The sequence below is a fragment of the Lagenorhynchus albirostris genome, chromosome 8 (assembly GCF_949774975.1).
Source record: "Lagenorhynchus albirostris chromosome 8, mLagAlb1.1, whole genome shotgun sequence".
NCBI classification, from domain to species: Eukaryota; Metazoa; Chordata; class Mammalia; order Artiodactyla; family Delphinidae; genus Lagenorhynchus; species Lagenorhynchus albirostris.
The window spans coordinates 5,660,118-5,677,044 of NC_083102.1; the positions used below are offsets into that span (position 1 = coordinate 5,660,118).

The 16,927-nt window shown below is 45.1% G+C and overlaps 1 protein-coding gene across 4 annotated transcripts in view; it reads left to right on the forward strand.

Annotated features, from left to right (window-relative positions):
• Positions 1 to 4,235: 4,235 nt before the first annotated feature.
• Positions 4,236 to 16,927, forward strand: part of RHEB (Ras homolog, mTORC1 binding) — a 47,426-nt gene continuing 34,734 nt past the window's right edge. For 2 of the 4 annotated variants that reach the window (XM_060156323.1, XM_060156324.1), the window contains exon 1: positions 4,236 to 4,675. In XM_060156323.1, coding sequence (XP_060012306.1) covers positions 4,624 to 4,675 — 52 coding nt within the window. In that variant the 5' untranslated portion in view covers positions 4,236 to 4,623. The remainder of the gene's footprint in view (positions 4,676 to 16,927) is intronic. The other 2 variants (XM_060156325.1, XM_060156326.1) reach the window with 2 other exon arrangements.

Consider the following 16,927-nt stretch of genomic DNA (forward strand, 5'->3'; position numbering starts at 1 on the left):
AGGGCCTGGGTTCAATCCCTCGTTGGGGAACTACGATCCCACAACCCATGGGGAAAAAAAAAAGGAAATTTATTCTCTCATAGTTCTGGTGGCCGGAAGTCTAAAACCCTCCCTTCAGAGGGAAGCAGGGCCATGCTCCCTCTGAAGTCTCTGGGGGAGGGCGCTTCCTTGCCTTTTCCGGCTCCTGGGAGCGCCAGGTGCTCCTCGGCTTGTGGTAGCATCACTCCAGTCTCTACCTCCGTGTGTGTGTCTGCATCTCCTCTTCTCTTATGAGGAAACCAGTCATATTGGACTAGGGCCCACCCTACTCCAGTATGACCTCACCTTAACTAATTATATCATCAACAGCTCTATTTCCAAATAGGATTACATTATGAGAGCGTTAGGACTTCAACATATCTTTATGCGGGACACATTCTGACATAGGCTGGGACCTGGGACCCTTCACTGCAGTGCTTGCACCTGGACAAACATCTCCTCTCCCCAGTCCTGGAGCAACAGAATACAAAGAAACTAAAAGAGACTAAAAATAGCTGCATGCATGTATTGTTGGGGCCAATTATGAACAATAAGATATAAAAAAGCCAAAACCCAACTGCCATATCTGAGGTACCAGGAGCAAAAGCATGATCCCTGCACACAGCATCGCCAAGGGGGAGGGCAGACCACCTAAGCCACCTCCAGCCGGACCCACCAATCGGCCCCCATCCTCTCCCCATTTAAGGGACCAACTCACCCGCCCTCAGGGAGCGAGCAAAGGCACCTGTTACTTGTTCTAGCTCCCTCGTGCTACAGCACAAGTCCCAGTAAAGCCTTGTCTGAATTTCTCATCTGACCTCCTATCAATTTCTACTCATTAAAGAGTCCAAGAACCCTGGTCGGTAACAATTCATCCCCTCACATGGCGAATAATCTACAGCTACTGCAGAGGCCTGACCTGTCCTCAGAGCTCCTGCTGAGCTGACTTCCTTTCTCACACTCAGCCCACGCCATAGACTGAGGGCCACCCCGGCTCACTCCACTTCCCGCTTCTGGGAGCACCTCATGAAACCCCACACCTCAGGGTTTGGGCCAGGCTGATCCCCTGGCTTTGGAAAAAACAGGGGATCTTCTTTCAGCCCCAGGTAAGTCGGGGGCATGGCTTCTGCATGATGCCCTCATGCTAGGACACTGAGGCCAGGCCTACCAAGGCCCTGACGAGGAAACCGCTCTCTCATTCACAAGACCACACAATGAAATGACCTTGGCATGCTGCCCAAATCTGGACTGTTTGATTTTTAACAATACCCCATGTGAGGCATAACAGACCACTCTGATTTGGCTTGTACCAAGGTTAAGGTGAGCCTAGTTCTTTTTCTAGTCTTCCTTCATCAAATACTCAAAACGCAAGACAACAGCAAAACGCCTTCATGCCTACTTTCCTTTAGGGTCACGCTTTCACGTGCGAAAAGGTAAAATAATTTCACAGATGTCTTTCTAGGAAAAATAAGCATAGTAGTGATTTTCACTCCTCTCTTTCTTAGTCTAACCCAATGTAGAAAATAAGACGTTTTGTACATTACCTCCGGGAATTAGTTCCGACTACAAGTCAGACGTCACTGGCCTTAGAAATGACATCCCACAATATAATCCCAAATAACGAACAGCTGAAGCTTCAAGTAACTGCCATGAACTGCCACGACCAGCTACACAGGAGGTTTGGGCCAAGGGAGCCTAACCTGGCCAACCTATAGGTTTAGCATGAGCTCCTCACTCAAGAGATAATGTTAATTAGCTGACCTCACCATGTCTTCTCTCTGGAATTTAAATGGAAGAGACAGGATTCTTGGTTCCCAGGGCAACAGAAGGACACACAGAGAGAAGGCAGTATGCAGAGGCGATAAGACAGAGCAGAACCTGCACAGGAGAAATTGATTGGTGGCAGAACTCCCTGCTGCTCAAAAGGTTAACAAGTGTTCTCAATCAGAAGAACTACAATTGATCCTTAAACATCACAGGGGTTAGGGGCACGGATCCTCTGCTGAGTGGAAAATCCGAGAATGGCCCTCTGATCTGTGGTTCCTCTGTATCTGCCACCCGGCATCCACAGATCCAACCAACCTTGGACTGTGTTGTACTATAGTATTTGCTATTGAAAACATCCGGGTGTAAGTGGATCCTGCAGTTCAAACCGGTGTTGTTCATGGTCAACTGTACTTTGAATTCAGAAGCAAGTCCATTTTCTATATGGTCTGGCTGCAGTCAGTTATTTCTCTGTGAATTCATACATCAATCCCAAATATTTTAGGTAATCTGAGTCATTTCTTAAACCAAAGAAATTCTCCCCATTCTGGAATAAAGGAATTTTCAGAACTCCTGGGTCTGGCCTTAAAGGGCTTTAACACAACTGAAACATTTCTTGAATGAATTTGTCCTTTACAAGTGCATTTCCCAGTCTGGACTCCTACAACTCCCAGGCTAGGACAGTGCTTTCAAACTTTTTGACTCAATGCACAGTAAGAAGTACATTTTACAATGGAACTCAGTATACGATACACATATATAGCATAACTATAAATATACATACACATACAACAGAAGTGTCATGAAACAATACTCACCCTTACTATGCAAGCTACTTTTTTATTTGTTCTTCTATTTAATAAAAAAAAAAAATCCACTAAGGTGATTTCACAACACACTAGAGAGTCTAGTGCCATCAGTTCAAAATACTGCAGTAGGTGCATCCAAATTCACAGGATAAAAATTACACATTTGACCAGAATTTTAACAAATATTTCAACTAATTAGAGTAGAAATGCAAAAATCCATTTAGATAAAATACAACTTTAAAGGCATTGCTCACTTCCAGCTGGTGGCCTGGTGCTTCAATCTGTAGACGCCCCAGGACATGAATATGTGCACACCCCCTCTCCTGTTGAGTACTTCAGCGGGATGGTGTAAGGATTCTGCCGTAACGCCAGTGTTCTAACTCAACAAGGCGTCTGTATGAGGCTGTCACCTCTAAATCTTCATACCAGGAATCCTACCCTGCCGCTCAGCTTCCTGGGGGCTCCTCCTCTGTGCTCACTGGGAGAGGCCGTGACCAGAGAGCGGTGGTCCCACTCAGCCACGCTGGTCAACGCTGCCACTCAGCCCGAGCACAACAGGGGACATCGGTAGGATTACTGGGTATCTGCTTCTTTGGCAACCGCCATGGACAGGAATACCTACCATGACGGAAAGCTCTGATTGCATCCTCATTTCTTGGGCCCGGCTTTCACCTTCTTTTTGCAGGAACCAGGCCTCCCGGGCTGGCGTCCCTTCTTGTACCCCAAAATTGGTGCCACACCCAGGGCCCTTCATCAGCACCACTGGAAAAAGGGGTTGTTAGTGCGCCTTTTGTGGTAAATACAACAGCGTCCCTTTACCGAAGAGGTCAACCCACACCAGAACGCAGGCGCAACGGTCTTAAATCCCCTCCCCCGCCCCGCGCCCCACCTCGGAAGGACGGTTCTGGAGAGTTCTCAACAAACAACGGCTGGTGTTACGTTTGCCTACTTAATTAGCCACGGAGGTGTTGACAGTTAAAGATGTGTCAACTTGCGCTATTTATTTCCCGTGAGGTGTGCGGGATCCGCAAATCCCAGGGTTGAGACCAGAACCGGGGGGTGCGCACTTTTTCAATGAAATGCATAACATTTTGAATTAACGCATATTCCATTCTTCCCACGGTCCTTCACCCATGGATGATACTCAGTCATCACCTGCATCATCAAACCCAGACTTACTAACGCTAATATAGCAAAGAGTTTAAAAAAAAAAAACACGAGTAAGGTACTAACCAACCAACAGCCCAGCGAGCAACCGCCACGCGCCTCGCGCCTTTTAAGGGCTCAGAGGGCGGGAGTCCACGAACCTCTCAGCGTTCCACCAATCACCGCATCTCTCACACCTTGCCCCGCCTCCTCACCCCGACCTAACCAATCACTGGGGAGCTAGCTTCTCTCCGCCCCTCCCGTCCGCCACCGACCCTTACGAAGTTCGAAGCCTTCAAACCTCACTGGTGCCCAACCGCGCGGTCCCAGTCCGAATTTATTTTTAGCTCCCGGGCAAGCAGCCCCGCCTCTGGCTCCTCCTCTCCACCGCCCCCAATGGGAGAAGGAGTTTCCGTCGCGTCATCGTGCGGGCGGGTTAGAACTGCCCAATCAGCGCTCGGAGAGAACTGGTGTAATTAAAAAGCGGCGGAAGCCGGTGGGAGGGTCATGACGCAGCGAGTTTCAGTCGTGATTTTTCCAGGGGCATCTCGGCGTCCTCTCTTTTTCCGTTTAAAGTAAAACACCGCCCGACGCAACCTCGTGCGTTTCGGGGGCGAGGGCGGCCGCCGCAGCGGGAGTGCGGCGCTGACGTGAGCCTCTGTCTGGGGGCCCTGCGGCGGCGCGCGGTCACGTGGGCGTGTTTGGGGGCGGGGCCGCACGGCGGTTCCGGGCGGTTGGGCGCGCGAGCGAGAAGCCGAGGCAGCCGCGCCCGCCCGCCCCGCCCCTGGATGCCGCTGTGCCCCGGCGCGGCCGCCACCGATCGCAGCACAGGAGCCGCCGCCGCCACGGTTGATGTGGTTGGCCCGGGGCTGAGGAGGCCGCTAAGATGCCGCAGTCCAAGTCCCGGAAGATCGCGATCCTGGGCTACCGGTCTGTGGGTGAGTGGCGGGCGCCGTGCGGCCTCTTCGCGCCCGAGCCCGGCCTCGCCTGGGCGCTGGGGCGCGGCGGGCCCGGCCAAGTTTGGGGCCGGCGTGGCCATGTGGCGGCCGCGCGTTTCGTAACCAGCCGCCCGCCGCCGTCGCCGCCGCTGCCGCCACCTCCATCTTGAGCGGAGGCGGCGGCGCGGCCGGGCCCGCGGGGCGGCGGCGGGCGGCCCGGGCGCGGCGGGAAGTGTCTGGGAGGCCGCGGGCGGACGGGGAGCTCAGGTTGGTCCGGGGCCGGGGAGGCGGTGCGGGGTCTGCCGCTTGGCCGACTGCCGCGGGGCCCGCAAAGGCAGGAGCCGCACCTGTCCCTTTGCACCTCCCCGCGGTGAGCTGTCGTGATCGTTGCTAGCCTTTCCACCCCCAGTTAAAGTCCGTGGGATTTTAACAAAGGAAATAGCACCTTGCGGTTTTTCTGTCTGTGAAGTTCAGCATTTTAAAGAAAACCAGGGACCTAAAGGACGTTTGGCTAGTAAGGGCAAGTTTCCTACGGAAGAAACTCGGAAGAGTCCTCTTCGGAAGCCCTTTAGATGCTGCCAGTGGCCGAAGTAGGAGGGCACAGAAAGGAATTTTTGATCTCTCGGTGTCCTATTTTTCTTTGGGAAAAAAATAAGGTCAGGTACTTGTAACCAGGCTGTTGAAGTAATTCAAAAGTTTCCCCCCCACCCCCGAAAAAGGTTGACATATATTTGCAACTGTTGGTGGCAGTCGCTTTTTTGCCGAACGGAGGTGGTCTGGGGTGGAGTGGAGATGGAATGGGTGCTAGAAGACGAGTGAGAAAAGAGAACCGTTGGACTTAGCCATGCTTCAGGGTGAGGCTTTATGGTCTTTGACAACGGGCAGCCTGGAGAAATTACCTTTATCTTTTCGTGTTGTTTTTAAGAAGTAAATGAGCCTCAGGAGAATGTGCGCTTGACCACAGTGGGGCGGGGGCGTGAAAGCAGGTTTGGAGTCTCTGGTGATTGCAGAAGGAGGAAGGCTTGTAACTGCCGGCTGCTCATTGGACGGACTCCCCGAGCTCGCTCGCTTTCTGTTCTGCTTCTTCACCCCCATTTTCCACGGCCAGTGCCAAGCTCTGTGCTCTTTGCCCAAGACTAGCTACAGCGTGCTTACTCATCCTTTTATCATCTCTCTCCGTCAAAGGGCTGGGGGTTGCAGGGGGGAGTGAAGATCAGAGGCTGAGAGACGCTTGTGTAGAGATAGGGGTGACTCCTGTAGGGTGCAATGCTAAATCGTGTGGGGGAAGAACAGGTGACAGCGTTAACAGCTGCAGCCATGAAGGAACCGTGCCTCAGCTGGAGGCTTTTGAAGTCCCTGACCGTCCCGAATGCCTGTATGGAACCCGGCATCCCACCTTTATTGGCAGTCTGAACCACGGAGCCCTTTGCTTCTCTGCATTTTGAAGTGTGGGACTATAACATATCTAGGCTCTTGAGTGAGTTCTGTCTAATCAGATAGAGTGCCCACTAATTAAACGTAGCAGTCTCTGAATAATCAAGTTACAGGTGACCTGTACCTGGGCTACCTGATCTAAACTGGGAGAATGCCCCAAAAGATCCCGACTTATTGACCCCTTGAAATTCTGGAGCTGGTGATTCCAGTCTTCAGTAAGCAAGTCTAGCATTTTATCACTGTTTTGCTAAAGAAGTTCCTTATGTCTAGTCGAAACCCATTCTGTCTTATCTGCCTTCTAGTCATCATGCTCCTAAAGACCCAGATGTGACACGTCACCCCTTTGCCTTCACTTGACATTTATTTTAAACTGCTGTTAATAAAATACTGTGCTAAATTAGCCTCCAGTGGCACACGGAGTAAGTTCAGTCCCTGTTTTCTGTGCCTTCAGTATGTCATATTGCTATATCCTACGTCATTTTCTCCGTATTTATTTTCATATGTGGTGATTAAAGTGAAATGTATTTTGCAGAGGTTAAATTATTCCCAGTCTTTGCATTTGATTTTACAATTGTTTACCTTTGTTATGAACCAGGACATTTTGTAGTTGTGGGCGCTTTTGTTTTGCCAGCATCAAAAAAGGAGATAATTCCCTGATTCCATGTAGTAGCTACTCTTCAGAGAATTATTCACTATTCAGACTTGAGTTTACTGACACGCTTGCTTGCGAATGGCGCTATGCTAGAGAAATTTGAGTATCTGTGTTTCTTTTCTAGGTTGTGTTACTTTGTGATACTAAGCTGTTGTGTCATATTTACTGGGGGTGGGAAAAGGCTAAGCTAGAAACCACACCTTTCCTAGAATGTTCTTTCGGTTAAATATCTTATGCCAGTTTGACTAGTAAAATACTTGTAAGTTTATTTTAAAAGTTTGCCTTCATATGAAACTAGCAAGTGCAATGATTGTTTTACTGCTTGGCGTTCAAATTTTGTATTTTTTAAAAACATTGATAAACCTACCAGTGAGGAAAATATAATTAATTCTCAGGTAATTTATACAACTCTTTTTTTTCCACCCTGAAGTACTTTTCCTGTTATTTACAATGTTAAGCTTTTTAGGACACGTCACCTGTAACGCAGGCTGGCTTTCAGGGAGTGCTTTGTAGTAATTGTTTTAGTGGTGGCCAAATGTACCAGCTCCCTTACATCTATTGTTTCTAACACAAACGAGTAGTCCCGTGATAGGAGGTAACTAAACTTAATCGAATTAAAGTTATAGTGTCATTTAATTATCTTCAAATAAAATCTGGCACCTTTTTCACTGGAATGTTCTACAGAGAGCTTTGATAATGGAGTTTACCATTAGACCATCAACAAAAGACTGTCATACGTAAGCCTCAGGGGTTAACAAGCAGGAGGGAATCACAGGAATGTGAAAGATCTTAAGAGAGAAAATGAAACAATTCTGTGGTTTGGTAAAAGGCAATTCAGTAAAAGTAACTCAAATTATTACCTACCTTGTCAAAATCTTTTAGGTAGTAAAGAACATGCATCCTTTGATTTGGATACTTCAGAGGGAAATATGTCATTAAATTTGTTTCCGGTAGAATATAGTCCAATTGTATTCTGATTTACTGTATATTTTTTAATTATCCTATCCTTTTCTAACACATTGCATTCATTTTTTTTTTTTTTTTTTTTTTTTTTTTGCGGTACGCGGGCCTCTCACTGCCGTGGCCTCTCCCGTTGTGGAGCACAGGCTCCGGACGCGCAGGCTCAGCGGCCATGGCTCACGGGCCCAGCCGCTCCGCGGCATGTGGGATCTTCCCGGCCCGGGACACGAACCCGTGTCCCCTGCAGCAGCAGGCGTACTCCCAACCACTGCGCCACCAGGGAAGCCCCTGAAAATTTTTAAGGTAAAAAGTTGTGTACCTGTGGGAGGGGATAGTCCTATAGTGATCACCTTGTGTTGAAGCTTGAAATTAACTTTTTTTTCAGTGTCATACATTGTTTTGTACAAGAGAATAATCAGAGCTTGAATTTGCGATTATGACTTCCCGTGCTTAATGTAATTTTTTAGACTTTTTTTTAAGTATAGTTGACGTACAATGTTTATATAAGTTACAGGTATACAACAAAGTAATTCACAATTTTTAAAGGTTATACTCCATTTATAGTTACTATAAAACACTGGCTGTATTGCCCGTGTTGTACAATATATCCTTGTAGCTTATTTTGTACATAAAAGTTTGTACGTCTTAATCCCCCACCCCTGTATTGCCTCTCCCCACTGCTAACCGTTAGTTTTGTATATCTGTGAGTTTGCTTCTTCTTTGTTATATCAGATGTTACTTTGATGTCCATGTGGGTTATATCAATCCCTACTTACCTTCATCTCCCCGAAAAGAAACTCTACTCATTAGCAGTCAGTCACTTCCCATGCTCTCCTCACCTCAGCCCCTATCATCCACTGATCTACTTTCTGTATCTATGAATTTACTTATTCTGGACATTTCATATAAATAGAGTCACGTATACGTGGTCTTTTGTGCCTGGCATTTGTCGTTTAACATAAGTATTTTCAAGGTTCATCCATGTTGTAGCATGTATCAGTAATTCATTCCTTTTGGTTGCCAAATAATATTGCATTATTTGAATATACCATATTCTGTTCACACATTTGTCAATTGATGGACATGCAGGCTGTTTCTACACTTGAGCTATTAGAAGTACTGCTGTTCTGAGCATTCGTATTTCACATTTTGTGTGTGTGATTTTTGTGTAGACATGTTTCGCTTCTTTTAGGTATGCTCCTAGGAGTGTAATTGCTGGGTTGTATGGTAATTTTATGTTTAATATTTTGAAGAACTGTCAAACTGTTTTCCAACCATTTTACATTCCAGCCAACAGTTGAAATTGGTTTCAATTTCTCCACATCCTCGCCAACACTTGTTATCTTTTTGTTGAATTTTTATTATTTTTTATTTATTTATTTTTTTATTGACATATAATACAGTTGACTTACAGCGTTGTGTTAGTTTCTGGTGTACGGGAAAATGATTCTGTAATATATATATATTCATATTCTTTTCAATTATGGTTTATTATAGTGTATTGAATATAGTTCCCTGTGCTATGCAGTGGGACCTTGTTGTTTATTTTATGTATAATAGTTTGTATCTGCTAATCCCAAACTCCTAATTTATCCCTCCCCCTACCTCTGTTCCCCTTTGGTGACCATAAGTTTGTTTTGTATGTCTGTGAGTCTGTTTCTGCTTTGTAAATAAGTTCGTTTGTGTCATATTTTAGATTCCACATATAAGTGATAGAGTATTTGTCTTTCTGTCTGGCTTAAATTCACTTAGTTTGATAATCTCTAGGTCCATCCATGTTGCTGCAAATGACATTATTTCATTCTTTTTTATGGCTGAGTAATATTCCATTGTATATATGTATCACATCTTCAATTTTGACAAAGTCCAATTTATTTTTTTTCTTTTGTCACTTGTACTTTTGGTGTCATATTTAAGAAACCATTGCCCAATCCAAGGCTATGTAGATTTACCACTATGTTTTCTTCTAAATGTTTTATACTTTTATTTCTTATATTTGGGTCTATGATCTATTCAGAGGTAAATTTTGTATGTGTTGGGAGATAGGAGTACAACTTGATTCTTTTGTATGTAGATATCAAGTTGTCCCAGCACCTTCTGTTAAAAGACTATTCTTTCCTCACTGAATTGTCTTGACATCCTTGTCAAAAACCACGTGACCATAAATGTACGGGTTTATTCCTGGACTCTGTTCCTTTGAACAGAGAAGGACGAAACACGGAAGCGTGAGCCCTCTAACTTAATTCTTTTTTAAGATTGTTTGACTATTCTGAGTCCCTTGTATTTCCATACGAATTTTAGGACTGGCTTATAAATTTCTGCCAAAAAAAAAAAGCAACTGGGATTTTGGTGGTGGTCTACAGTTTTGCAAGTACCTTCAATACCTGGTTTAAAAAACAGCTGAATTCTCATATGTGCTTCTGAATTCATTCTATTGCAATATGTTACTATAATAATTAAAGTATATGAGCCTGCACAGATACATACCTGGGAAAGGAAGGAGCATTTTAATACTACTTTTTCAGGTAATTGTGGGTATTCTTTGACACCATCGAACCAAGACTCCATAAGTGGTAGTTTGTTAGACGTTAGTTGTAGCATCTAAACTCACGTGGATGAAGTTTGTTTTACTCTGTTACACCGAACTCTGTTGGTTTGTTTGCACTTTGAATGGGTCTGCTACCCATACCTGATTTGGGAACATCGTACGTTGGTAATTTGGAAAATATTGGTTCACTGTTATGCAGATCCTTCCACATTTTGACGCATTTCAATATACCGATATTTCTTTAAATGACATTTTTAATATCACCATCAATCTCAGAAAAATCTAAATATTGGGAAGCTGTTAAGTTCACTCTGAGTGATGCAGAATTCTAATTCCTCTTGAGAGTTCAAACTTGATTGTTGGCAAAATGCTACCAGTTTTACTTAAAATGACAGTCTCATTTCTTTCATTTCCAAGAAAATGTCTGCCAGATACCCACATCTGAAACAATGATAGTTTGTTGGTCATTCTTGCAAGTAAAAATGGTGTTCCATGATAAAAGTGTCTATTTCAGACCACTTCCCAAACGTTGCACAAGTGCTTTTCTCCCAGACAGCGTCACACTTCAGTGTGTAGCAGCCATGCTTTATGCATACATCCCATTTTGTCTGCAGAGCATTAAAAAGACATGTATTTAAAGGTCAAGATTTAATAAAATAAATAATTTTTACCACTTCCTCAAGGACTTTGTTAAGTAAAAATGGCGTGGCTTTTTTTTCCCTTTTTTGCTGTGGGTACACGATGGTGAAGAATACAATGACTGTCCTCTGCAGTTTGTGACCACTGTCTGATTTGTGCTAAGGGGCACCAGTCTAGCAGTTTTACCCACCACTGGTTTAGCACCATTTGTGCATATATGAACATAGTGGAAAAGGCAAATAATATATGGTATTATGGAAATAGTTTTGACTTGTGAGCCCCCTGAAAAAGTCTCAAGGGACCCCCAGAGTTGTGCAGACTGTACTTGGAGAGCCATCGAAGCATGGTGTGAGGGATCTTGCTGGACTGCTGGTCACTCCTGTTCAAGGGGATGCGGTGACCGCGGTCTTAGAGGAGACTCCAGGAGAGGCCCTGCAGCACCGGACGAGGCCAGGATGGTGAGGCGGGAAAGAACTTGACATGTTGACAGCGGAAGGGATTGGGGCAGCCAAGCGTTGCCAGGTGGGAAGAAGTGGGGTTGGAAAAGGTGGTCAGGAGCTGGCTGTACAGGGACTGTAGGGAAACTTTCCTCCTGTGTAATAAGCGGTGAATCACTGAAGCCTGGGGAGAGTTAGAATGTCTAAATGCCGGTTGACTTGGCCTCTCATTGTTGTGTAGTTTGGGGTGAGGTCTTGGTTTTTGACCTGGTACTAGTGAAGCTCCCAAAGAGTAACAAAAATTTCAAGGTGGCAGCACAGCAGGATCTGTATGCTAATTAACATGGTTTTCAAGTACAATTATCAGCAACTTTATCACAAAATGAGAAATAGCCATCCTACCTGTGATTATGGAGTCAAAAACGTACAACAGTTTCCTTAGCTTAGGGTCTGGAAGAGAGACTTAATAACTTTAATACTGTCGATGAGTGGATTGTACTTGTTTATTTGAATAAATCATAACTGAACATGGACTTGATTGTGCAAGTTAAAAGCATTATGAAATCTCTAGTGCTCACACTTGAGAAAACCTTTATTCTCATTTATTTTGAAGGACCAAATTAAGTCTTAACAGTAGAGTACTCACAGTCTGTCTTAAACTGATAACCGTGAGAATGTAAACTCTTGAGTACCTTTGACATGAATGGTTGATTGATTTAGAAATTTAATTTAATATCTCAAACACCACAAAGGTCCGGGGATACTATTTTAGTGTTTTAATAATCTTAAATACATATTGGGCATCTGATAAAAGAGAGCGCCACATAAGGCATTGGAATTTGAAGTCTAAATTGGTATTAGTTTAGAACAGAAGTGCCGGAAACCTTGTATTGCACTCTGTGGGCAAGTGAAAGCAGGGTGATTTAAGGATCCTAATAAAACTAACTCGTACAGGTCCTTGGTTGGTTGGCGTCCTAACCGTGGTATAATTGAGTTCCCTCTTACCCCCCTGCTCCCCCTCCCCCATTTCTCTTTTTGTTGCGCTTTCTTACTTGCAGAAAGACGCCGCAGGGACTTTTGAAACAGAAATAGGCACTTTAACGTGCTATGTTATGGTCCTGCTTTTTGCAGGATTCAAAGTTGAATGTTAGCTACATGAAGGCACGGTAAATAATTTGTGGACATGGAGAGAAATTAACTGTGACTTTTACAGTTAATATAGTTTTAAGACATGAAAATGCTTTTCTTAGACTTGTATGTCTTGGATATAAATGCATCTGGCCAGTATTTTGCTGGTTTTCAAATCTAAAGCACTTTCGGAATTTATTTTAAAGAGAGTATTTAAAAATATAGTTTCTCTTCAGTCTTGTTCATGATTTCTATGAGTGACTGAATGAAAAACCTAGTTGGCAGAATTCAGCCATGGTGGCTGACATCAAGATGGAGGAGGGTTCCAAATGACCTTGGCAGACTGGACACACCACACTAAAATATGGTGCTCCGTGGTGGAGGTAGAAGTGGGATTTCCAACCCACCTTCTGGGAAGAAACTAGATGTGAGTGTGGTCTTGAGTACACCAGGGGGCAGGAGTGCCTGACCACAGAGGAGAGCCACGCAAAAGTTCAGAACAGAACATCACTGAGGCGGCTGCTGGAGGAAAGGAGGGCCACAGATGTGAAGTCTTACATTTACATTTCAGAAGAATCTCCTGTATGCAGGAGATGCAGGTGGAGAGACCTGGATTAATTTTCTGAGCAGTTCAGTTGACGGGTTCTCATCGTAAACTAGCTCAGCCGAACTCTGAACCCCAGGCAGAGCGCTGTCTTCAGTTCTGGTGCCCACTTCGAGTAGTGGTTCTTAACTTGGACTTCATGAGCTTTGCCTGAGACTGGGTGCATATTTTCTAGGGAAAGAGTCCAGGACTTTTATCAGCTATCCAGAGGATTTCAGACCCTCAAAGGACTGAATTGCTGAAATGACTGGTTGAAGAGGGCAGTGTGTGAGTTAAGTGTATCCCATGTTATTCAAATAGGTGTTCGTTACATGTTTGAGTAACCTAAGTCCCTACTATGTGCCAGGCACTGTGTACTTAGCCACCAAGGACAGGGCAGTCCTGATCTGTGCCCCAGGGAGCTTCAGTCTAGTGAGGTAGCCACAGTATACAGTTACTACTATTAATAATGATTGGCTGGTGTTTTTAAAGCATTTACTGGTGTGGGATATCTTTAAACTCCATGAGGTAGCACAGGTATGGTGAGGGATGGATTGGTGTTAGTATGTGGGGTCAATGCAGTTTTAAAGAGCTTTTGAAGAAATAATCTTTATTAATAACCATTCATGCTGATTGATAAATATGCTTTATGTCTCAATTCATTTTCCTAACTTTTTTTTATTACTAGTTTTGGTCAGTCTTAAACTCCATGTTCTCATTAAAGATTGTTTTATAATTTAGGAATTTATCTCTTGTTTGCTTTTCTCTAGCTCTTTCCCACCCGACCCCCAGCCTTCTCCCCAATTTCGGCCACAAATCTAGCAAAATTCACTCTTCATTGTTGCCAAACATATAATTGACTGCAGTTTATCAGTTCTATTCCCTTACCTTCCGACTTGGCTTTACCTATAAATCATCCCAGAGAGATGAATATCCTGTTTTTAAAATCTTTAGGGAAGCAGGTCCATGGCCTTTCTTGTCAGCACTTTCATTTTTTCCTTTTAGCTTAATAACCCAGACAGTTAACAAACTTCTTCATTTATGTAACTCAGATCTTCATGTTATGGTACAAACTTATTTCTCTTATTTTCCTCAGTGGAATGTATCTGGCAGCCTAGTGCTTGGCAATAGTAAGCGCCTAATAAGTATTTGAGGGCTTCCCTGGTGGCATAGTGGTTAAGAATCCGCCTGCCAATGCAGGGGTCACGGGTTCGATCCCTGGTCCGGGAAGATCCCACATGCCGCGGAGCAGCTAAGCCCGTGTGCCACAACTACTTAGGCACGTGCGCCTGGAGCCTGTGCTCCACAACAAGAGAAGCCACCACAATGAGAAGCTCGCACACCGCAATGAAGAGTAGCCCCGCTCACTGCAACTAGAGAAAGCCTGCATGCAGCAACGAAGACCCAACGCAGCCAAAAATAAATAAATAAATTTATATATTAAAAAAAAGTATTTGAATGAGTGGTAATTCTATGAACCAGTTTTATGTGGTTATTCTCTTTGTCAAAATAATACTTGCACCTTAACTTTTTCTCTCCTAGCATCTGTTTTTTGAAAATTGGTAAGGGAGTGTGAGAGAGAATAAGATGATGTCAACCGTGCTTAATTCATAGGAACAAGCGAGATAATTCATGTGAAAATGTTTTGTAAACTTTTTTAAGTGAAAGAAGGTTTACTCAGGGAGATACACACTCCATAGACAGAGTGTGGGCCGTCTTAGAAGTTGAGAGGCCCCGAAATATGGGGTGGTTAGTTTTTATAGGTTGGGTAATTTCATAGGCTAATGAGTGGGAGAATTATTCCAGCTATTTTGGGGAAGGGGTGGAGATTTCCAGGAATTGGGTTGTAAACTCTTAAAACAGTGTCTCACTTGTAGGTTCTGGTGAACAATTAAAATTTGGATTATCTGTATCACATGCCCTCATCCGACTCTGTATGTGGTGGAGATGTGGGGATGGGGATGCATATTAGAATCACAGGGAGCACTTCTGCAGAGCACACAGGAACTCCTTAGGCACCCTTTTTAAAATTAGAATGGTGAGATGTTTTGTGTTTTTTTTCCAAAAGATTCCTTGGTGACCCTGATATATATACATCTCACCCTGCCCCCTCAAAAAAGCAACAATAACCGATGCTGCTATTGACAGAGCTACACTTTTTTTTTTTTGGCTGCATTGGGTCTTCGTTGCTGCACACGGGCTTTCTCTAGTTGCGGCGAGCGGGGGCTACTCTTCGTTGCGGTGCGCGGGCTTCTCGTTGTGGTGGCTTCTCGTTGCGGGGCACGGGCTCTAGGCATGCGGGCTCAGTAGTTGTGGCGCACGGACTTAGTTGCTCCGTGGCATGTGGGATCTTCCCGGGCCAGGGCTCAAACCCATGTGCCCTGCATTGGTAGGCAGATTCTTAACCACTGCGCCACTGGGGACAGGACTACACATTTTTTTAGTCAGCATGTAATTGGTATCGTGTATTGTGTAAGGAACACATTGTTAAAGAAACCTTCATATGGTTCGTTGTTATTCTCGGCCTTTTAATGATGATATTCAGGTTGCCATCCGTTTACGACCCCAGGTGATTCTGTAGTCTTTCTCTGCTGTTTGCAAACCTGGTACTTTTTTTTTTTTTTTTTTGCGTTATGCGGGCCTCTCACTGCTGTGGCCTCTCCTGTTGCGGAGCACAGGCTCCGGACGCACAGGCTCAGCGGCCATGGCTCACGGGCTCAGCCGCTCTGCGGCACGTGGGATCTTCCTGGACCGGGGCACGAACCCGTGTCCCCTGCATCGGCAGGCGGACTCTCAACCACTGCACCACCAGGGAAGCCCACCTGGTCCCTTTTATTGATGTCCTTCCATCAGTGGCTCCCAGAGAAGCACCTTCCTAGTACTTATTCATGTCCTGGCCCTATGGCACTCCTGACCAGCAAGACACTGCAGAGATGATGATGGGCCAGTGCCAGGCTCAAGCCTTAAGAAGTCGGCAGCTTCTGTGTTCTCTGGAGCTTCAAGGAACATGGGGGAGAGACCTTAGAAGACAGGTGGGAAGGGAGAAGGTCCAGCCGTCCCATCTGAGTCTGGCCCCCAGCCTCCCACCAGCGGAGGCAGCCAAGGGGTGACTTTAAGACCAGCACAAACAACCCAATCTAAAAATGGGCAGAAGACCTAAATAGACATTTCTCCAAAGAAGATATACGGACTGCCAACAAACATGAAAGAATGCTCAACATCATTAATCATTAAAGAAATGCAAATCAAAACTACAATGAGATATCATCTCACACCAGTCAGAATGGCCATCATCAAAAAATCTAGAAACAATAAATGCTAGAGAGGGTGTGGAGAAAAGGGAACACTTGCACTGCTGGTGGGAATGTGAATTGGTACAGCCACTATGGAGAACAGTATGGAGGTTCCTTAAAAAACTACAAATAGAACTACCATATGACCCAGCAATCCCACTACTGGGCATATACCCTGAGAAAACCATAATTCAAAAAGAGTCATGTGGGGCTTCCCTGGTGGCGCGGTGGTTGAGAGTCCGCCTGCCGATGCAGGGGACACGGGTTCGTGCCCCGGTCCGGGAAGATCCCACATGCCGCGGAGCGGCTGGGCCCATGAGCCATAGCCGCTGGGCCTGTGCGTCCAGAGCCTGTGCTCTGCAACGGGGGAGGCCACGACAGTGAGGGGCCCGCGTACTGCAAAAAAAAAAAAAAAAAAGAGTCATGTACCAAAATGTTCATTGCAGCTCTATTTACAATAGCCCGGAGATGGAAACAACCTAAGTGTCCATCATCGGATGAATGGGTAAGGAAGATGTGGCACATATATACAATGGAATATTACTCAGCCATAAAAGGAAACGAAATTGAGCTATTTG